We start from the raw sequence: 23,256 nt of genomic DNA, 5'->3' as shown, positions 1-23,256 counted from the left end.
AAAGAGAAATCAAGGAATCAATCCCATTTACAGTTGCACAAAAAACCATAAAATACCTAGGAATAAATCTAACCAAAGAGGTGAAAAATCTATACCCTGAAAACTATAGAAAGCTGATGAAAGAAATTGAAGATGACACCAAAAAATGGAAAAAGATTCCATGCTCCTGGATAGGAAGAAAAAATATTGTTAAAATGTCGATACTACCCAAATCAATCTACATATTCAAGGCAATCCCTATCAAAATAACACCAGCATTCTCCACAGAGCTAGAACAAATAATCCTAAAATTTGTATGGAACCAGAAAAGACCCTGAATAGCCAAAGCGATCTTGAAAAAGAAAACCAAAGCAAGAGGCATCACAATCCCAGACTTCAAGCTATACTACAAAGCTGTAACCATCAAGACAGTATGGTACTGGCACAAGAACAGACACTCAGATCAATGGAACAGAAGAGAGAACTCAGAAATGGACCCACAAACGTATGGCTAACTAATCTTTGACAAAGCAGGAAAGAATATCCAATGGAATAAAGACAGTCTCTTCAGCAAGTGGTGATGGGAAAACTGGACAGCAACATGCAGAAGAATGAACCTGGACCACTTTCTTACACCAGACACAAAAATAAACTCAAAATGGATGAAAGACTTCAATGTAAGACAGGAAGCCATCAAAATCCTCGAGGAGAAAACAGGCAAAAACCTCTTTGATCTTGCCTGCAGCAAATTCTTACTCAACACATCTCCAGAGGCAAGAGAAACAAAAGCAAAAATGATCTACTGGGACCTCATCAAAATAAAAAGCTCCTGCATGGAGAAGGAAACAATCAGCAAAACTAAAAGGCAACCAATGGAATGGGAGAAGATATTTGCAAACAACATATCAGATAAAGGGTTAGTATCCAAAATCTATAAAGAAATTATCAAACTCCACACCCAAAAAACAAATAATCCAGTGAAGAAAAGGGAAAAAGACATGAATAGACACTTCTCCAAAGAAGACATCCAGATGGTCAACCGACACATGAAAAAATGCTCAACATCAATCATCATCAGGGAAATACTAAACAAAACCACAATGAGATACCACCTTATACCTGTCAGAATGGCTAACATTAATAATTCAGGCAACAACAGATATTGGTGAGGATGCGGAGAAAGAGGATCTCTTTTGCATTGTTGGTGGCAATGCAAGCTGGTGCAGCCACTCTGGAAAACAGTATGGAGGTTCCTCAAAAAACTAAAAATAGCAGTACCCTACGACCCAGCAATTGCACTACTAGGCATTTATCCAAGGGATACAGGTGTGCTGTTTCGAAGGGACACATGCACCCCTGTGTTTATAGCAGCACTATCAACAAGAGCCAAAGTATGGAAGAGCCCAAATGTCCATCGATGGATGAATGGGCAAAGAAGATGTGGTGTATATGTATACAATGGAGTATTACTTGGCAATCAAAAAGAGTGAAATCTTGCTATCTGCAACTGTGTGGATGGAACTGGAGGGTATTACGCTAAGTGAAATTAGTCAGAGAAAAACAAAAATCACATGACTTCACTCATATGAGAACTTTAAGAGACAAAACAGGTGAACATAAGGGAAGGGAAACAAAAATAATATAAAAACAGGGAGGGGGACAAAACAGAAGAGACTCATAAATATGGAGAACAAACTGAGGGTTACTGGAGGGGTTGTGGGGGGGGATGGGCTAAATGGGTAAGGGGAACTAAGGAATCTACTCCTGAAATCATTGTTGCACTATATGCTAACTAATTTGGATGTAAATTTTAAAAAATTAAAAATAAAATTAAAAATAAATAAATAAATAAATAAATAAATAAACAAACAAACCCAAATAGCCCTGCTTAGGAACACTGAGTTGGGAGTGAGGGGATAGGAAATACTTGTGCAGTATAAAGTGATATATCAAGGATACTGACTGTCTCTGGAGTTTGTTATGGGTCCTCCGCAGAAAGGTCTCAAAGTTTAGTGGTGGGATATAGACACCCACATGGATAAGAGGGAAAGAGACTATGAGAAATAGGAAATATCACATATGGTCAAGAGTAAAAAAAAAAAAAAAAAAAAAGCAGACTGACAGACTTTGATCCTCGAAAACGTTAAGACCTAACATGAAGTCGCTATGTATAAAAGAGTAATTTTAAATTCATTCAACTCAATATTAAAGTGTTTTTATTTGGCACTAACTAGAGTAAAGCCCACTTATTATCAATCCTGCAATTTGGAATCAGATAGCAATGGGTTGAATGCATCCGAACTTCTCAGGTAGTGTGACCTTATGCAAAATACCTAACCTCAAAGTGCCTGAAATTCTTTGTCTGGTTGCTGTGAGGAAGAGGTGGAATACTGCAGGTGAAACACTCACACACACTGCCTGGCTTATAATAACTGGACCACAAACAGCAATGCTTTCTTCTTGCCTTTTCTGAGTGATGTCAGCCAAGCAAGAGGAGTTTATTAGTGGCAACTGAATGTCAAACTCCTCTGATCTGTAAGTGAACCTAAGTTTTGCCGAATAGTGACTATCTGGTGTCAGTGTAAATAAGGCCCCCAAAACTAGAATATGCAAGATTTAAATAGGTCAAGAGGAATCCAAGTTAGATAAAACATCAAAGTGACTTCTTTGTAACATAAATGTCCACTGACTACTAAATAGCCCAACTCCTGTGCTTTCTGACAGGATGGGTGGGGTCTTCTCCATCTCTCCTAGGGGTACCATGCATCTGTTTCCCAGCTTGTGGATCTATTTTCTCTAAAAACAAGATTTCTTGTTGTTGGTGGTGGAATGACTTCTAGAAAATTAAACTGAAGTCATTTCTTAGAGTCCCTAGATTAAGTTCCCAGATGGCTTCCAGGAATTAATATAGCTTCCTATATATCAGAAACCATGGGAACTGCATGCACTTCTATTTTATAGGTAGCACCTAAGACAACTGAAAAAAAATGTACTTTTTAAGGTATCCTTAAAAGAATTTTCCAAAATGTTTCCAATTTTAATAACTTACATTGGGCTTAGTCTCTAAGGTCTATAATGGTCTTTAGGTATTGTACTCAAAGTAAATGATATCAGGAGAGTTAAGTGTTCTCAACTCACATTATGCTAAAAAAAAAGGTTCACTCAAGGAATCTTTATTTTTGAAAATAGTCTGATTTAGTCTCAATCAAGTTTCCCCAGATAACTTGGAGTAAGTGTCCCACTGAGATTTCAAAAACATACCTCATTATCAATTTTCACTTGACCTGGAGATTCTCACCTTTGAACTACAGGCGATTGATCTCTGTTCAGGACCCCAGGGGGAATCTGCCCTTCTAGACTTTGGAGTGGTGGGAGGGAGCTATTGGGTATGCCCCTCCATAAATTCACCCCTGGGGCTTGGTATCTAGGAGAGCTCATCAAGCACATTGGAGAAAGTTGTCCAGTTCTTCACCCCTTCATTCTTGGCTCCCAGCCACGACCACTGGAACAGCCAAGATTCTGCACAATAATTCAGACTCGCCCTGATACAATTGGCAGCTACTCAGTGTTTACACAGGCACTAAATTAGGCTGTCATGCTGTAATTGTGGGAAACACATGGGCTTGAAGTCAAACAAGTTCTGTGATCTTCAGCAAGTGACTTTGCTTCTCTGAGTCTCAGGCTGTTCATTTTCAAAGTGGGGATCCTCGTAGGAAGCTTACAGGGTTGCTATCAGATTTCATTAATACAAGATTTAGGGGGCGCCTGGGTGGCTTGGTCGGTTAATCGTCCAACTTCGGCTCAGGTCATGATCTCATGGTCCGTGAGTTCGAGACCCATGTCAGGCTCTGTGCTGACATCTCAGAGCCTGGAGCCTGTTTCAGATTCTGTGTCTTCCTCTCTCTCTGCTCCTCCCCTGTTCATGCTCTGTCTCTCTCTGTCTCAAAAATAAATAAACGTTAAAAAGAAAATTTTATAAAAAAAAAAAAAGACAAGATTTAGTAAGGAACCTAGCACACAGTCTGATACCCAGCACATGCTCAGTTAAGTGGCCATTGCTATATTTTCCAGTGTATCATTTTTTAATCCATCAGGGTCATCCTTATCAGTGCCATAGAAACAAGAGACTACTGAGAGGTCCCATAGAATGTGGCACTGGAACATGGATGGAACTGGAGAATGTTATGCTAAGTGAAATAAGCCATACAGAGAAAGACAGATACCATATGTTTTCACTCTTATGTGGATCCTGAGAAACTTAGCAGAAACCCATGGGAGAGGGGGAGGAAAAAAGAAAAAAAGAGGTTAGAGTGGGAGAGCCAAAGCATAAGAGACTCTTAAAAACTGAGAACAAACTGAGGGTTGATGGGGGGTGGGAGGGAGGGGAGGGTGGGTGATGGGTATTGAGGAGGGCACCTTTTGGGATGAGCACTGGGTGTTGTATGGAAACCAATTTGACAATAAATTTCATATATTGAAAAAAAAAGAATGTGGCACTGGAAATATGAGTGACATCTCATTTTTAGTCTACCATCAGCCTTTCTTGCTTCTTAGGGCCATTATGTATCCACTGTGAACTGTTAATTCTCAGGGGTATACTATCTGGAAAACATTCAAACTAGGAAGAACTATGGATTGAGGTGATCAAATCAGGGTGAAGGATTTGGGTAAGGGCAAAGATGACGTTCCTTTGGTCTGGCCCTGGGAGAGGTAAAGCTGAGTGAGAACAAGAGAAGTGAAAGAAGACCCTCCTGCCATGGTTGGTACTGACTCCAGACTCTGAGGTGAGTGGCAAATGGGGGCCTGGGATCAGGCCAGTCTGTTCTGATAGGACCTCCTGTGATCACCCCCTATGACAGGATGATGATTAGCATTTTGTGAGAGTGGGCAGGTAAGTCCTCTGATGGATCCGAATTACTTTGAAAACTCTAAGGAAGCTGTTGGTTGGGATTGAGGTGGGAGCAGGGACTGTAGTATGGACAAGGAAAATATTAAAAACACAGATAATTTCATTTCTTCCAATCTGGTTGAAGACTAAGAAGCTAGGTTCCTTTTTCCAAACCAAAAATACATTGCCTGCTTTCTTTTCACATTACCCACTGTGTCACTGATGCCAAAGGAGTCATACTTAAGTGCGGCCATAAAGTGAATCCCTTCAGAAGACAGTTTCCTTCTGTTCCCCTGTGGTATGTGCTCATATTTGAATCTGGTAGATGACTCCAATAATTCAGATACCACAATGTTAGGTATGACTTCCTCTGACTTCTACAAGACAAAAATAATGTATGACATAGAGAACATACCACGTTCTTCCTGTCCTCATCACAGAATCCACAAAGACACGACACAGACTTGCAGAGTACCCAGCAGACACCAAAGCCTTGGCGTTCAGGCTGAACAAAATAATGACTAAAACCATGGACTGAAGACCCACACTCTGTGGCTGTGACTATTACAAGCTGCATGACTTAGAAAGTTAACCTATCTGTGACTGTGTTACTGGTTTGTACCTTTCACAGACTGCTGTGAAAATGAATGAGTCCTCTTACGTGCCATGTTCAGCGTGCCTGGCACACACTAGCACTTCCTAATGTTGATTGCTGTTATTATCCACTGGATTCTGAAAAACCTTAGGTCTCTCTCTCTCTCTCTCTCGCTGCATCCATGTGCCTGTGCCTTGTAATATTTTGAACCTTAGCTCTGTCATTAGTTGTGTACTCTGGGAAAAATTATTAAACCTCCCTAGCCTAAGTTTCCCTCTATAAATAGGGGACAACAATAATTAGTTTCAAAAGTCATTGTGAGGATTGAGTATCAATGTTTTTAAAGTGTTTCACATATGTAAATATCTGAACACACAGTAGTTTTTATTTTGTTATCTGTAAAAAAATAGGGTAACAGATACCTGTCCTGTCTTTCTCACAGATTGTTGTAAGAAGAAAGTAAATGAAAAAGCTGCAAAGAGCACTATATAAATGTTAGTACTTCCAGCAAGCAGGCAATCAGTTAGTAGAAATTGCTCTGGTCCTGCAATATCAGGAAGCTACATACTGAGGAGAGTGTAGTCCATTATGCAATTGTAAACAAATTGACATTTTTACCATTCGGAAATTGAAGAATGGTCAATGTAAACAAATCTACTTAAGGCTTGCTCAAGAACAGTACTTGTTAATTTACTGAAAAATGCTTTCCAAGTTGTTATTTCAAAGCCACCAACATAAGTTGATGATGAATAATTTAAGGATGTTACATTAGAGTGGATAGATTTTTAGAGAAGTTAGTATGGCTTGGGTTTTCTTTCATTCGAATTTAGTAGATGTTGACATGTATTGATCCTGAGCATTGTGGTACTTAAATTTTCTGCATTTTAACCCAAAGAAGGTGGGTTCAAAGCACTCTTGGGCTTGAGTGTAGATACAAGAAGACTTCCTATTCCTGAAGCAGGAGACTGACCTCTAAAGATGTATTTTTCGGGGTGCCTGGGTGATCGAGAGTCCAGCTCTTTATTTCGGCTCAGGTCATGGTCCTGGGATTGAGCCCTGCATTGGGCTCCACACTGAGTGTGGAACGTGTTTACGATTCTGTCTCTCCCTCTGCCTCTCTGCCCCTCTGCCCCACTCACGTGTTCTCTCTCTCTCTAAAAAGTTTAAAGAAATAAATAAATAAAGATGTATTTTTCTTTCACAACTGACCAATATAAATGAGTCCTCTCTGAATTATTTTATATAGGGCTCCCAGAATTTAAATGTTATCTTCCTGGATTTGAGGGAAATTGCTTTTTTTCCCTACAATGCTGTTGCAGTTCACCAAAAAACAGTCTTTACTGGACGTTAACACACCTCTCCACAATGGGAACAATCTAAAAGGATGACTCTTAAGTTGTTTTCAATGGCAACAATTTCTAAAATAGTTACATGTCTGATGTAGACATGAATAAAGCCAGTTAACAGAAGTTTCTTTGGACTTCTTCCAAGAAACCTTCTCCCCTCCTAAATAGTTTTGGTCCCTCTTACTTTTTTCTCTCCTCAGTTAGATTTAGAACTCAACGTAGCCTGGAATGTGCTTTTTGAGTATTTTGGTTTTCCATCAAAATGCCCACAGCCTGTTGTACCCTGCACGTAACTGGGAATCAATAAATGGTTTTTGAGTTCATTTATTTAGTCTTCGGAACAATGGCTTTGTAGTGAAATTTCAGTTAAAGACTTCTTCTAATCAAGAGTTGTTTCATTCTCCTCAATAATAAGATTGGAAGGTGTTTTCTTTCTTTCTGGCAGAATAAAATCTGCATGCCCTGGTGAAAGCTTAGGAAATGTATAATTGATGTATTTTTGAAATGCTGCCCTTGTTTCCTGCAATTCCTCCTCCAGGAAATCCTTCCAATTTGTCATGATGCCTAGTTGTTTCACTATGGACAGCAGCTCCCCCTGGGTGTTAACCAGCTTATCCATCACATTTCCAAGTGTGGCCTGATGTGTCTTCTCTGCCTCTTGGAGCACTTCCTGAACCTCCTCTTGCTTCTGCCTCTGAGCCATACAATAGTAGACGTTCATTTCATGTTCTTTTTCTTTTATCAGTTGGCTCACGTTCTTCTTTTGATCCTTCATAGCTGTTATACCAGTATTCAAAAGTTCCTCCATGGCCATTCTACAAAAGATATGGATTTATAAGTTAGATGGGTTAGCTGCTAAAAACAAAAAGATGTTGCCTTTCACCTAAGATGGATGAGACATTATTGCATTGTTTAGATGAGCCACCAGTCTGAGACAGGCAGGTAGAAATGAGCTTTTGGACTGCATTAACTGTCAACAATTCAAAAATATTTTTCAAGCAGGGAGGTCACTCACTGAGTTTCCTGCTGGAGGCTAAGGCGAGGCCTACTAGCCGAGTATCTGGTAGTTTTAGGGACCTGAGTCCTCTCTGGCTAGAAAAATATGAATGCAATGTGTAAAAATGAAGAAATGTAGGGTCAGAGCTCCAAACCCCTAGAGAAAGTATTTCTCTGTATCAGTCCAGCACTTCCCTTTAGCCAGAGAGGAGGAAATTGTACTCATAGTTTTATCTGAACAATACTCTATGATAGTCGCCTGAACCTTTTGGTCTCAAAACACCTTTTCACTCTTAAAATGATCAAAGAACCCAAATGACTTTTGTTTATATGGATTATATCTAGTGGCACTGATAGTATTATAATTAAAAGTGAGACATTTAAAAAACATTCATAAATTTATGTAAGGTATGATTAAATCTATTAAATGTAATTAACTTACTTTTATGAAAAATGTATTTTCCAAATTAAAAAAAAAATGGTGAAGGCGTGCCTGGGTGGCTCAGCTGGTTGAGCGTCTGACTCTGGTTTTGGCTCAGGTCATGATCTCATGGTTCATGAGTTCAAGCCCCACTTTGTGCTCTGTGCTGACAGTGTGGATCCTGCTTGGCATTCTCTCTCTCTCTCTCTCTCTCTCTCTCTCTCTGCCCCTCCCCTGATTGCTCTGTGTCTCTCTCAAAATGAATAAATCAACTTAATTTTTTTAATTGGTGAGAAAAGTGGCATAATTTCACATTTCTTTTTGTAAACTCTTTACCTGTCTAGCTTAAAAGCAAGGAAGATGGATTTTTCATATTGTTTCAATCTGTTGTGACATCACACATCATAAAACCATAGAAAATGCCACTATATACTTGTGAGGTAATGAGAGTGAAAAGGCAAATAACATCTTAGTATTATCAAGAAAATACTTTGACCTCAAGAACCCCCTGAAAGGGTGTTAGGGACACTGAGCAGTCCTGGGATCACACTTTGAGAACCACTGCTGAACAAGTTCACAGACCTCTGGTTGTTATGTATTTAATTATATGAAATTTATAGCAGCCAACTGTTTTGAATTCTTACTTGTGTCCAAGGCAAGGCAAGTAAATGAGCATCCCATATATATATATTTGCACAATATTTCCTCAGAACAAATCCTATGAGGTAGATCTATTATTACGCCTATTTTACTGATGAGGAAACAGGCTCGGAGAGGTCAAATAATTTGCCCAATTTCACTTAATTAGTAAAGTGACAAAATGAGCAACCTAGGCAGTCTGAGTCCAGGTCGAAAGCTTTTAGCTGCTGCAATATACTCTGGTGGATGCCTTTGGTTAACCTAGTTTGAGTAGAACCTCTAAAGATTTGAGAATCAAGTAATTTACAGATGTGATTCAAATATTTAGGGTTGTTAATGAAAATCCTCCCCCCCACCCACCTCCTAGTCTAACACAATCTTCCCAAGATTTGGCATCTGCCCTTCTTCTAACTGCTTTCTTCTAAGATACAATTCTCTCATTGTCTCCAATTCTTTCAACTTGACTTTCAAACGTGGCCAACTTCCCCAATCTTGAGGTAAACATCAGTTGTCCCCTCACCTCTCTAGCTGCAATGCTATGTCTCTCTTCTCCCTTTTCCCACCAGTCAGGCTGTATCTATGGTTAATAACAAGGGTTAACATTTACTAAGTACTTACTACCTGTCCTGCTTTAGATTCTCTCTCTCTCCCCCTCTGCCCCTCTCCCCTACTCACTCTCTGTCTTAAAAAAACTTAAATTAAGTATTTTTTAATACAAATTACCCATAATTTTTTTTTCTCAAAAGAGGGCCTAGAAATCATATCATATGAGGAAAGACTAAAGTAACTGGCTTAGTACTTTTTGTTTTTTTCTTTTCTCCTCCAAATGAAAGCTTGGACAATCTCTCTCTCTTCTCAAGTCTCTTAAGGATCACTACGCAGAGAGTGAGAAGCCAAGTGTGGATGTGAGGATGAGACTGAGCACATTTTGGATCCACATTAGGAAGCACATGACAAGAAGAGGCATTTGGCATTTTAACCAACCGCTTCAACCACCTGCAAAATTCCTGTTACAGAAGCACTCGGGAGGCTCCCCAGTGCCTGGCAGGCATCCAACAAAAGGGATGGCAGGTTCAACTCGATGACCTCCAATGCCCCTCTGACATGATGTGAATGTTTATGCTTCTTTCTGTAAGTGGTGGGGTCTATCTGCCATCTCTAATTTTATGAGGCTCTATTCTTGGAATTTCAGAATTACATACCATATTTACATGTAGTGCTGGCCAGAAATGAACTATTTTTGAATAGTTTTAGTATGTGTCCTATATATGTGTGTGTATGTGTGTGTGTGTGTGTGTGTGTGTGTGTGTGTGTGTGTATATATATATATATATGATTCAGTCTGATATTTTATAAAATGGGTTCTCAGAGAAGAAAAATAGATTATTGGGGTGCCTGGGTGTTTCAGTCAGCTAAGCGTCTGACTTTGGCTCAGGTCATGAACTTGTTTTCGTGAGTTTGATCCCCACTTCAGGCTTTGTGCTGACAGCTCAGAACCTGGAATGTACTTTGGGTTCTGTGTCTTCCTCTTTCTCTGCCCCTTCCCTGCTCGCAGTCTGTCTCTCAAAAATAAATAAAGATGAAAAAAAACTTTAAAACCGTAGATTGCTAAATAAAAAATAGAGACGAATATATAATAATCCAACCTCATTAGACTCTTGGGGAAAAAATGAAGCATGGAAAAACCATACCAGCAATTAATTTGTGCTTTGCTCTTTAGGGCCTCTCTTAGCTCCTTCTCTCACTTTTTTGGGGACACTGTTGAAATGGTACAAGATATATAGCTCACAAGTTTAAAGAATAATATCTGTCCATTCTTTCCCTTCTACCTATTAAGTGAACTTTTCATTTTCCCCATATATTTTGCTAAGAGTACACTTTTCAACCTCCTTTCTATGTCTATCAGTAAAAATCCTGGCTCTCTTAAGACAGGATGAACCAATGCTTCATTTCCCCATTTCTTCAATTCCTAAATTATAAAGGGATTTGTTCCCCAAACTCATTTGTCATCAAGTATTTAGGGTGATGTTGAAAATTTGCCTGATGTGCCCACAATAAGCTATTAACCCATTTTTTCACTTGAACTATAGGACTGTTAGCACTATTTTAATCAGTTATAACCATTGTGTTGTAAGGAAAATATATTCTGATTATCCGCCTGAGAAGCTGGGAACCAAAGGGCACCTGGGTGGCTCAGTTGGCTAAGCATCCAACTCTTGATTTCGGCTCAGGTCATGGTCTCATGGTTTGTAGGATCAAGCCCCACGTCAGCTCTGCAGTGACAGCGTGGAGCCTATTTGGGATTCTCTCCCTCTCTCTCTGACCCTCCCCCACTCATTCTCTCTCTATTTTTTTCTCTCTGTCTCTCTGCCTGTCTCTCTCTCTCTCTCTCTCTCAAAATAAAAAACATTAAAAATTAAAAAAAATAAGAGGAAATTGGAAAGCTGGTCTTGCAGGATTAGTGATACCCTCAAACTGAGGCGACAGGCATTATATAGGTTTGGTTGTGGGGGCATCTCCAGAGACCACCCTTCAGCAGTGCATTTATATCTCAGGGTTATTTGTATTCTTAACCTTCCCTTGGTTCTGCATCATTACACTACCCACTTTCCCCTCTACATGTTTGCTCATGCTGTCCTCACTCTTTTCAGTCTTTCACAAATGGGATCTCCTTCCTTCCAAGTCCCAACCCAAGACTAACTGCCTCCAACAAACCTACCTCACCACACAGCTTGCACCCTTGTTACTTGACCTTTCCAGGGCTTTCCCAGCACTTACATGTTCTTTGTACCTGCCCATCTAGCCTTGGTCTGTGGGGCAACCATGCTTTAGTTACTTCACATGTTGAAGAAATACCCTCATTTCCTCACATGAGAACTCAGGACCATATCCACAGAAGACACTTTATAAGCTCTGGTGAAATGAGAAGGGTAGTATAATGGAAGGTCATAAGCTTTGGTATCATATAGACCAGGGTTCACATCAGACTCTGTCACCTCTCCTCTACATGACCTCTAAATGAGGTTGCTCAGTCTCTCTCTTAAGTCTCAGGGTCTTCATCTGAAGATATGGAGAATGATAGAATCCCTCAGGAAGGGATATAAGAATTCAGTGAGAAGCACACAAAGGGCCTTGCATGTGCTAGGTGTTAAATAAAAGGTAGCTATCATTAGGAATTAGAGCCATGACCACAAAAATTCCTGAGCAGCCACTTCATTCATGCCTTTGTCTTGGACTAGAAAACACTTAGAAGAACTTTCCAGGCAAAGCTTGCCTGCCTGCTTGCTTGCTTGCTTTTTTTTCTTCCTCCCCTCCTTCCTTCCAGCGAAAGAGTGTGGTGTCTCCTAGATAATCTATTTAGAATCTAATCACCCCAGTCCACAAAAACGTTTTCTGTGAATTTAACATATTTGTCATAATATGTATGTGTTCGGAATACTTAAGTCTTGATAGTTTCTAGTCAAATAAAAGATCTACAGTTGAATTCTAAACACTGGTCCTTCTCCATGTATTGGTTTCTGCAAATACTCTAAGGAACACTAGAATCTAGCAATGTCTAGAAATAAGATTTGATGTACTGCAGAGTGAGTTCAGCTAATTAGAACAGATTTGAAACTTTGTTTAATAAATATATTTTTTAAGTTTATTTATTTTGAGAGACAGTAAGGGAGCGGGGAAGGAGCAGAGAGAGAGAGAGAGAGAGAGAATCCCAAGTAGGCTCCACGCTGCCAGTGAAGAGCCTGACTCTGGGCTCGAACTCATGAACTGTGAGATTATGACCTGGGCCGAAAACAAGAGTCAGATGTTTACCAACTGAGCCACCCAGGCCCCCCATGTTTAATAAATATTTAAAGAATGCATACCCTGTGCCAAGCTCTCTTCCAGGCATTTGGAATACATTAATGAACAAAATGGACACTCCAGTTGGATACATGTAAACAACAGACATGGCAGTTCCCTAATTTTAGTCAACTGATTTAATAAAAGGCAGTCCTCAAAAATATTCTATTCAAACCTCAGAGAAGAAAGGGCTGGGGCAGTGGGGGGGTTGTGGTGGTGAAGGCAACAGAGTGAGGGAAGGAGCAGACACTGCAGGTACATGAGGAGTGGTTCCAGAAGCTCCTATAGGAGGAGCGGAGTTCCTGTAGATGTAGGGTGGGGAGAAGGGAGAGGGGGATACTACCTTTCACCACATTGGACCACAACTCATTTGGGAGTTACCGCCTTCTCTACCTTTCTCCCAGAATCCTCTTTTACCTTTTTCTTCTGCCTCAATGATGGTTTATAGCCTATGCATGAAGAAAGGTACCATTGAAACAGCCACAGCTGCAGCCCTCATTTTTACTTATCTGCAAAATAACATTCTTAGAGGACTTTACCTTTGGCCCTGCTCTAAACAGTTCTAACAAAGAAGATTTTTACCCATTAACTACACACAAATCGATTTGTTCGTTAAGTCAAAGAGCAAAGCAAAAGAGACAAGTCCTAGACTAGATGGCAAACAGAGGTTTCAGTCCTGGTTCTGCTGCTGCAGCCATGTGATCTTAGGCAAGTCACTTAACACTTGGAAACTGTGGTTTCTCTCTTGGTCCCAATAATCACTAGGGATCCTGACTGTTGTCCTGTTAAAACTGGCCAATTCCATCAAATGTTCATTGCATACATAATAATGGTTACTTTGGGGGCACATGGGTGGCTCAGTCGGTTAAGCATCCAACTCTTGATTTCAGCTCAGGTCATGATCTCACAGTCATGAGATTGAGCCCTGCATTTGGCCCTGTGCTAAGGGTGGAGCCTGCTTGGGATTCTCTCTCTCCCTCTCTCTCTACCTGTCTCCTGCTTGTGCTCATGTCTGCTCTCTCTCTCTTTCTGTCTCTCAAGATAAATAAATAAACATTAATTTTTTTAATGTTTATTTTTGAGAGAGAGAGAGAGAGAGCGCGAGCACAAGTGGGGGGGGGGGGAGCAGAGAGAGAGAGGGAGACACAGAATCCAAAGCAGGCTCCAGGCTCCAAGCTGTCAGCACAGAGCCAATGCAGGGCTCAAACTCATGAACTGTGAGATCATGACCTGAGCCAAAGCCAGCCGCTTAACCAACTGAGTTACTCAGATGCCCCAATAAATAAACATTAAAAAAAAAATGATTACGTTGGTACTCTTAAAAACAAGTGATCTGATTTATGCAAAAATTATTTGTGATTATGTAAAACATAAGGCTATAGTTCATCAAAAGGGCACGAATGAGACAGACCCATTATTTAAAATGAAGTCCTTGGGAGACAGAGAGGGTAGGAAAGCAGTAAGTCAGGGCTTAACAAGTTTTGCCCTATGTATTTCCAAAGTGTCAATTTTATTTATAGTGTGTATTACTTGTGTAATAAGAAAAAGACCAAAAGTAACACATCCATGCTAGTGTATGATATCAGCTAGAGAATGTGAAAATTGCCTTTTATGTGTTTATGGGGAAATATTTGTTGATTTCTCTCCTTAGCCTCTTAAAACTGGAGAATCAGAATGAAAAACACATTATTTACGATGGTAGTTATCTCTTGAGAGTGTGGAGAGGAAGGAAAAATGATTGAGGAGCTTCACTTGGGAACTTCAGAAGTGTTAGCAATTTTCGGTCTCTTCAGATGAGTGGTAGGTCATTGAATATTCAAGTTATTTTTGTTTAAACCACACACACATACACACACATTATACAATGTATTATATATTGTTCTCTATGCTTGATATATTCCATAATAAAAATGTAAAAACACAGGGGCGCCTGGGTGGCTCAGTCGGTTAAACATCCAACTTCAGCCTGGGTCATGATCTCACAGTTCGTGAGTTTGAGACCTGCGTTGGGCTCTGTGCTGACAGCTCAGAGTCTCCTTGAGTACTCACTGTCTCGTGGAGGAAACCAGCAACTTAATCGTGCAATGAATGTTTTATGCAAAAAAGGATTCTCTGTCTTCCTCTCTCTCTGCACCTCCCCCACTCGTGCTTTTTCTCTCTCTCTCAGGCTAAATAAATAAACTTTAAAAAATGTAGAAACACAGGGACACCTGGATGGCTCAGTTGGTTGAGTGTCTGACTTGGCACAGGTCATGATCCCGTGCTTTGTGTGTTCGGGTCCTGCATTGGGCTCTGTGCTGACAGCTCAGAGCCTGGAGCCTGCTTCAGATTCTGTGTCTCCCTCTCTCTATGCCCCTGGGAAATATGTGCCTCAACCTTATCCCTTTCACCAAGTTGATTTGGCCAGAGTAAGATACTGATTTGCAAATGTGTTCTCTGGAATACCTTTTCTGGGCCTGGATTGCCTCCTGGGCCATCTGTCTCTCTTCAGCCCTGGCCTTCTCCACAGCCTGGACCTTCTCCCTGTGGCACTCCATCATAATCCTTTGGATTCTATGCACCATGCGCTGTTCTGCAGCCAGGTGTTCTCTCTGTAGTTCATCTTCCATGTTTTCGTGCATCTCTATCTTGGTTTTAGCTGCCATTTCCTTTGAGAAACAGTTTGATAGCTTTAGATGTTACAGCTTTGATGTCTAAAAATGCACACTAAGAGGTTATTCAAATCATAGTTCATTAACCTGCTGGAATGTGCACCTGTGAACACTGATGATTTAAAAGAAGAGTGTGTATAATATGGAAAACTTTCATTTATATGATGCACCAGAAATGTGCAAACTATATAGCATAAATATTTATTTAGGTAATATTAGAAGGGAATATGAAAAAAGGGAAAATAGGTCTGGCTCTTTTTCCTTGATTGTCCCAAATCCTATAGTGTCATATTATCTTTACACATAATTAGAAATACATAATATGATTCTGTTAGGAAGTCAGTCTTGGAAAATGACAGAAATAATGACTGTGCCTCCAAAGTGTCTCCTGGGTGTGGGGGCTGGGGGAGGCCTGAACTCAGAGAGCTAACAGTTGCCCATTACTCTAGTCACAGGAGCTTGCTGACCGGTCCTCCTGCCATTTGGGCATTCCAGCTCACTAGCGTTGAGGGGTTCTCTCTTGTTCACTAAAGGGACAGGAACAAATGCTCCATTACTCTAGGGCAGAAGGACCTGTGGATGCCTTTGGCCAAGTAAAGTGAGGAGGCACTAGTCGAACCAGGACTCAAGAAAAACAGATTCTCAAAGAAAACCCTGTAACCATTCTGGAAATGCCAACCAACTCCGCTGTGTGCCAGGCACCATGCTGGGCCCACACACTACAAACATAAGAAGGCTAGAATCTTCCTCCTCAAGGACTCACTGTCTCATGGAGGAAACCAGCAACTTAATCATGCAATGAGTGTTTTATGCAAGAAAGGAGGCAACAATCAATTCTGTCTAGAGTTTCAAAACTTTCATTTGAACATAAATTTGTATCTCTATTTCAGGGATAACAAGAGAGCATAAAGAAATTAAGTTATTTCTCATAGTGAGTCAGTCAAAGAACTAGGAACAGAAAACAGGGTTCTTAATGTCAGTCAGTTTCTTGCTTCATTGTTGGCCATGATGCTAGGGTCCTTCAAGAGATTCATCAGTGTATTTTCATTCCAGACACCCCGTACAACCTTCTAATTACAGTGAGCACGACTGCTTGCTTTCTCTCTTTCTTTTGAACTCTACATCTCATGGGAAACTGAAATCATTTTAGCTTTGCAGAAAAAAGTGTCTCAACAATTAAAATGTTTGTTAGACTACAGTTTTTTTCAAGAGAAAGAAAGTCTTCAACTTCTCACTTTGGCTACTTCAAGGGTGAAAAAATTTTTTTTTAATTTTTTTTTTAACATTTATTTATTTTTGAGACAGAGGGAGACAGAGCATGAACAGGGGAGGGGCAGAGAGAGAGGGAGACACAGAATTTGAAACAGGATCCAGGCTCTGAGCTGTCAGCACAGAGCCCGACGCGGGGCTCGAACTCACGGACCGTGAGATCATGAACTGAGCTGAAGTCGGATGCTTAACCGACCGAGCCACCCAGGCGCCCCAAGGGTGAAAATTTTTTAAAAAATGAATAAAACAACAGAAAACAACTTTAAGAATCTCTCCAGAGTGGCCTCAGTTCATGTATTTAGAAAAAATTTTTAAGGGAAACATTGGCTGTTTAGAAATGCCAAGCTAGGTTTCCATGCTACAGAAGGCTTTGTCTCTTAAAGGACTAGAACTTTTTGGTAATAAAACATTTTGAATGGAAATATTTCTAAATGTCTGTGACGTCTACCTTACTTCATAAAAAGAGAAGAGTGAACACACTTTAACATTTCTTGGTGATCTAGACTGGTAGATAAAGGAGAATGATTGTTTTGAGCTAAATACTTTGTACTACACTTAGTAATCGTTCAAGTTTATTGGGTTCCCTGTCTCGGTTATGAATGACCCCAGACTGCTTTGCTTTTGGAGATCTGATACCTGGTTTTTGTAATGTTTCTTGTTCTTCACATGCTATTGTGCTGAGAACTCTCTGTTCTAACTGCTGTCTGTGAGCTCCTTTTTGTCATTTCTAGTTTCTGGCATTTAACTGATTTTGGATTTGTGAAGTTGAGCAGCCACATCTGTTGGGCTCAGGCTGTCAAGTAAGTGTAAATAACATTTGAGTGGGGAATGGAAAGGTTCTGCTATGAGTAATAAGCCTGAGTTTCTGTCTTGTAGTCAGAGGCCTTTATTTAAATTCCCAGGGGATATTTTAAATTATTTCTGGGTTTTCAAGTGTATTCTCAGTAATTGAAAGGGCTGAATGGTTGAGCTTTAGATAAATGAAGTAGTACATAAAATATTTTTATTTGAATCATAGAATTTAAAAATGACACCCCAGCCCTTTATTTTGGCTGGGTTCTGAACTTGGATTCAAAGAACTAAAATGGAGTCCTTCCTTTATGTAATGATGTATTAAAAGCAAAATCATTTTACTGCCTCACAAAGCATGTGGGATATATATTTAAAGCTACAAAAATAATTCAGTGACTATTTGGCAGTGTTCTTATTCAATGGAAAGCCTCCCAGTTAAATTACTTTTACTGAAATGCATTTTGAGTAAATCAGCTCATATATTGAGATATTGTAAGAAACAGCCTCATGAAACCCATCATATTTACTGTGCAGATGTTTGACAGACATTTATGACACAACGTCTCCCTTAGGAGAAGTTTCTCTCAGCTATCACATGCAGGAATATCTGGGCCTCTCTATCTGATTTGTTTTTACCTAATGGATATGGTGATTCATTGAATTTTCGTCTTTGCATTGACTGCCAGAAAGCTCAAGGCCCAAATAGTGAAAATTGCACAGGAACTCATGCACACATACAATTTTAAGTTTTAAATTCACTCCTGACTTCATTATATTTTCTACTCTGATTTTACCTTAGGTTCCATTTCATCATTTGCTTTTTAATATTATTGTATTTGAATAAGTTAATATAAAAACCTTTTCAAAATAATGTCTGTTCATTGGGTAAGATCTTGAAATTTTACTCAACAGCAAGCATCTGAGACTTAAGCCAAATTCTTAATGTTATAAAAGAGTAATACGTAGTGATTTCTACATACCAGAATTGAATGGTATTTGGTTTTAGAAGGGCTTGGTTTTCTGCTCTACATATTGGTAATCTTAAACTTTAATACACAGAAGAATCAGACAGAATGCTGGTTAAAAACCTTGCCCCTGACTCTGTAGGTCAGGTGGAGCCTGGGAATCTGCATGTTAAGCTCCCAGGTGAACAGATTCTGAGGTAGGTGGTTCATAGACACCCCCCTGAGAAGCAGTACTGATGTCTATGTCTGGGTATCCTACAGTTGAAACAATCCTATGCATCCCTCTTAGATAAATCACTCTTTTGTTATATAAAAAATGTCCTGAGATGGCAGTATAAATGTGAGTTCCCAAACCCTAGACAACTATTTTAGAAAGGTCAACCTCCTTGTAACTTTTCCCCTTTCCATTTTCTTAGGACTTCCTCTACTTTAGCACTAAGTGTATCAACTCCACTCAAAGACAATATGAGGTACAGTCAATGTGAGCTCCTTGAAACAGGCATCACAGCTAAATTATCCTTCTATCTGCACAACATAATGCCAGGAGCAATATTCAAAATACTGGGGCACCTGGGTGGCTCAGTCAGTAAAGTGTCCGACTTAGCTCAAGTCATGATCTCACTGTTTGTGAGTTGGAGCCCCACATTGGGCTCCATGCTGACAGTGAGGAGCCTGCTTGGGATTCTCTCTCTCCCTCTCTCTCTGCCCCTCCCCTGCTTACTCTGTCTCTGTCTCTCTCTCTCAAAAATAAATAAATAAACAAAAAAAATTTTTAAATGTGCATACTCTGGCTGCAGCATTGGGGCAGGGTCCAGCTTTGGAGTTTCCCACCAATTTAAAGGGGTAGCCCTTTTAATTGGGGGAGGTCTTGGAGACTGGGGAAGCAGCCAGGATGACTTAGGTGTTAGGGAGCTTGGCGAGTGACTATCTATCAACTGATAGAGAAGTATTTAAATGCTTATGGTCATCCTGGCAGATGTCAGCTGAACAGTAGGCCTGCCTAGACATGCTAGAAATGTTTTCATGTTTTGAACTGAAAAAGGGAATGGGTGTGGACCACTGCAGCCAACCTCTTGGGAACCAGGCCACTGGTGCCAAGCAGGGAGGATCCCACTACCCTTTAGGAACCAGAAGCAAAGCTCCCTTTGCTGCCAAGTTTCCTGAGGACTAAATAAGGATCTGTTATACAGTAGGTGCTCATTGCTGAAACAATGAATAATTGGGGCCAGTGGTCCCTGAACTGTTTGTTAATTATGTTCTTATTAAGTTAGGCCAAACCTGGGGCCAGACTTCTGCCATTTTCCCTCCAGCCTCTGACCATGAATTGTCACATCTATACCATGTCCTTTCCTATACCTCCTGTGGCCAACATGTAATAGTTCTATATCCTTTTCCTTTGATCAGCTTTTGTAACTGAGGTACTGAACTAAATAATGAATTCCTGGGCCTCTGCCTGGAAAGTTTGCTAGTTACCTACAATTGTGTGTTCGAACAGGTTACAGGTTACAAAGAGGACCCTTTGTTTTATGACCTTTGGCACTGCAGGAAATATTCAGTAGCAGCTCAGGGTCCCTCTTGGTATTGCAGTAAATGCAAATTTAGGGAAAAGGATGCAATCAGAGAGCCCAGGAGAAGGAAGAAAACAGCCTATTTCTTCATTCAGCACCAACTTGAGCACTTCTAAGTCAAGGCCCTGTATGGGACACTGGGCTAGAGTGGTAATGAGAGACAAGCCCTAATGGAGGCTATAGTCGTGTGCAGGTCAGACATTCAACAAGTAATCACAGTCTATTTAACTGCAGTGATGGGTGTAAAAGGGGACAGGGTGTCAAGGGCAGAGTGATTCAGGTAAAGTAGTGATGTTTGAGCTAAATCTGATGAGGTGGGGGAAGGACATTCTGACAGAGACCCTGAGGTGGGAAGGAGGTGGAACACTCAGGTTTGAGGACCCAGAAAAGGGCCATGAGAGAGAAGAGAGGCTGGCACAAGAGATGTGGTGGGTAAGGCAGGCAGGATGGCTCCTTTGGGCCTTGAAACCCCATCAAGGTTTGGGTTCAATACATCAGAGATTCTCCTGCACCCATTCATCACTGCTGCCTCTCATCTGTGAGCCTAGCATCTCTTCTGTGAAAATCCTGGGTCTCCTGACCAACCTCCAGGAGACACCCATCAAGGTTTTACAGATTTTGTTTTTCTCTTCTCCCTTTGCCAGAGCTTTCCACTGATGTATGTACTCTTAAAAAGACAACAAACAAGCCATTATAAAAACCTGTAAGTCTTTTTGATGTTCTTCTTCCAGAATCTGAATATTCATTTTGTGTTTGTCATTTGCTTCTTCAAGTGCCTTCTCGATTGCTTGTTTTTGGCGTTTATCAGCCTTTGAAAGAAACAGTCCAAATTTATAAATATTTATATATTAATATATACACTTATATTAACATACATTTTTCATGTTTACTGAAAATTAGCAACCACGATGGGGCCCCTCATCACTTGCTCCGTTCCCATCTCAAACCTCTCCCAGAAAACTGGCTGCCTTAGCCAGAGATGCCCTAACACATCCCAACCTAACATGGCTAACATCACTGTTTTGTGAACTGCTAAAGAGGGTTTTAGTATAAGGTGCTGGGTTGTCTTTTACTTGGCACTATTTCTTGCTTGATTGACTATCAAAGTAATGTATGCTCATCGCAGAAAATCTGGAAAATACAGAGAAGTGGAAAGATGCACAAAGCAAGAATTTGCTGAGAAAGGAGGCTGAGCACCATCCCAGACCCCCTGCATCAGGTGTTCAGAAAGAGGTTCTATTATTTTATTTGAAGAGAGTGCCCAGATCATTAGATATTATGACATTCAAATTGTAGATTACTCACAAAAGCATTGCCTTATATTAGGGTGTATAATTGATGGTTTGCAATTAATTTGAATTTTACTATTATTGATAAAGATAGAGGACTACTAAGATTTTTATTCATATATCCTTTGCACTTGGTGCATTTTGCACTTTCAAAGTACTTTAATACCAAGCTTGTGCTGGTACTAATGCTGGACAGTTCCAGCACCATTTGCTATGACGTCTATGTTATAAAGGAACTGAGAAATAATGCTCTAAGCATTGTGGCTTGTCCTGCCCTCATGGAGCATAATTCTCTTCAGGAAGTCGTTTATGTTATTCTTCAGGAAGAAGTGGAGGTTGGAGGATTGAGATTTTGCTTAAGTGTCTGGGATCTGACTATGAACCTCAATACACTCAAATTGCCCCTATGACCCTCAGCAGTCACAGGGACAAGGTATCAAGGACTTTGGAGAGAAGAGAGCAAGGAGAGTAGGCGATAATGCAGCATTTGGGGAAAAAAAAGAGCACTTGGTCAGGGGTATTTCACACTGCACAAATGTATGGTCTACATATTAAATATTAAGCAATAATAAACAATTATCAACAAGGGTGTCTTTTTTTGTTGTTGAAGTTTTAAGCCGATGAGAATAAAAAAAGCAGGAGTCATCCACACATAGGGGCAATTTAGAAGGAAGGGAGCTCCTAATGGTGTCTGCCTCTTACTAAGCAGCTCCTATGCACCTGACATTATTTCACTGAACTCTTTCAACAGTCCTATAGAATATTATTGTTCCTCTTTTACATTTGAAGAAGCCAAGACTGCAGAGTTGGAGAACTTGCCCAAGGTCCCACAGATAGCCAGGATTCAAAATCAGTTCTGCTTATTGTTTCAGACAATCCAAAAAGTGAAAGAACTCTAAAGATGCATTTAGGCTGATACTCAGTTTCTTTTACCTGCACCCACACATCAGCTTCTGCTTTTGCAATACGTTCTTTGAGTATTTCCTCTTGGAATTGCTCTTCTTTATTCAGAATATCTGCCCCGATATCTGTGCATTTGAGGAAAAACAATCACAAGTATCCACAGACTGTTTTTTCTTCTTCACTATGACCTATTTATTAGAGTTATCTAAAAGATATACCCTTTTAGGAGATGCCAATCTTTTCTTTAAAGGGGTACACTTTTCCATAATTAATGAGAGGGAACTCACAGCACCGTTGGGTCTTGAGACAGTCTGTTCCTGTCATCACACTTGGGGGCCATACAATAGGCAACTGGGGAGGTAAAGTGACAGAAAAGAGCATTTTGTGTTCCTAAAATAGGACAGTGAGGGAATATTCAAGTGATATTAGCACATTATTCTGCTCCTGTCTCCCTGTCCCTCTCTGGATGCTGGCGTTCTCTCCCTCGGGAAAGAGGCAGCAGAAAATGCTTTCTTCACTCTCAAACCTTCTTTCTTCATGTGCAGATCTTCGTGGTTTAGCCGTTTCAGTTGTGGAGTAAGGGGGCAGCTGTTTAGTACTTGTCTGTCAAGGGTCTCATTCAATTTCCACATAACATTCCCATAATGATAGCCTCCCTACCCGGACAAAAAAATAAAAGCCCACAAGAGGACTACACAGATAGCTAGGACTACACAGATAGAGCGAGACCTGCAGCCAAGCTCCATCTCTGTCTGCCAGAGCGGACTGTGAGAGGTGGCTCAGGACTTGTACGCAGGCTACGAGCCTTTTCAGTGCTCAAGTCACACACATAGTGAGCTTTCTCCCCAGTCCAACCTCTTACGCTACCTACCCTTCATTCCAGTTATTTCTCACATCTTTGATTTGTTGAATTATTAACTTTTCATGTGACTAGGTCTTGACAATCAACTTCCTAAAATTACAAAGCATGTCTTATATTGCAGTGTCTCTCTTACGGTGCTCAGCTTGGCAACACCATTGTAGACACATGTGGTTGCCCAGTATCTCTGCTCTCCCTCCAGTAACAGAAACCATTTTTCTCAAGAATGTCCCTCTCTCACTTCATGTTGTTCTGG

General features: G+C 40.4%; 1 protein-coding gene across 2 annotated transcripts in view; it reads right to left on the bottom strand.

The window, feature by feature from the left end:
* Positions 1-7,116: 7,116 nt before the first annotated feature.
* The window catches only part of CUNH6orf163 (chromosome unknown C6orf163 homolog), a 19,666-nt gene continuing 3,526 nt past the window's right edge, over positions 7,117-23,256 (bottom strand). Inside the window, exons 1-5 of one of the 2 annotated variants that reach the window (XM_040474116.1) lie at positions 22,429-23,219; positions 22,172-22,266; positions 20,651-20,758; positions 15,150-15,352; positions 7,117-7,623 (exon numbers count right to left, since the gene is read on the bottom strand). In XM_040474116.1, coding sequence (XP_040330050.1) covers positions 7,188-7,623; positions 15,150-15,352; positions 20,651-20,758; positions 22,172-22,266; positions 22,429-22,522 — 936 coding nt within the window. In that variant the 5' untranslated portion in view covers positions 22,523-23,219 and the 3' untranslated portion in view covers positions 7,117-7,187. Of the gene's footprint in view, positions 7,624-15,149; positions 15,353-20,650; positions 20,759-22,171; positions 22,267-22,428; positions 23,220-23,256 lie in introns of those variants that run through there. The other variant, XM_040474115.1, reaches the window with a different exon arrangement.

This window comes from Herpailurus yagouaroundi, unplaced genomic scaffold, assembly GCF_014898765.1.
Source record: "Herpailurus yagouaroundi ecotype Mexico unplaced genomic scaffold, PumYag 139, whole genome shotgun sequence".
Lineage (NCBI taxonomy): Eukaryota > Metazoa > Chordata > Mammalia > Carnivora > Felidae > Herpailurus > Herpailurus yagouaroundi.
This window is presented reverse-complemented; position numbering and strand designations above follow the sequence as displayed.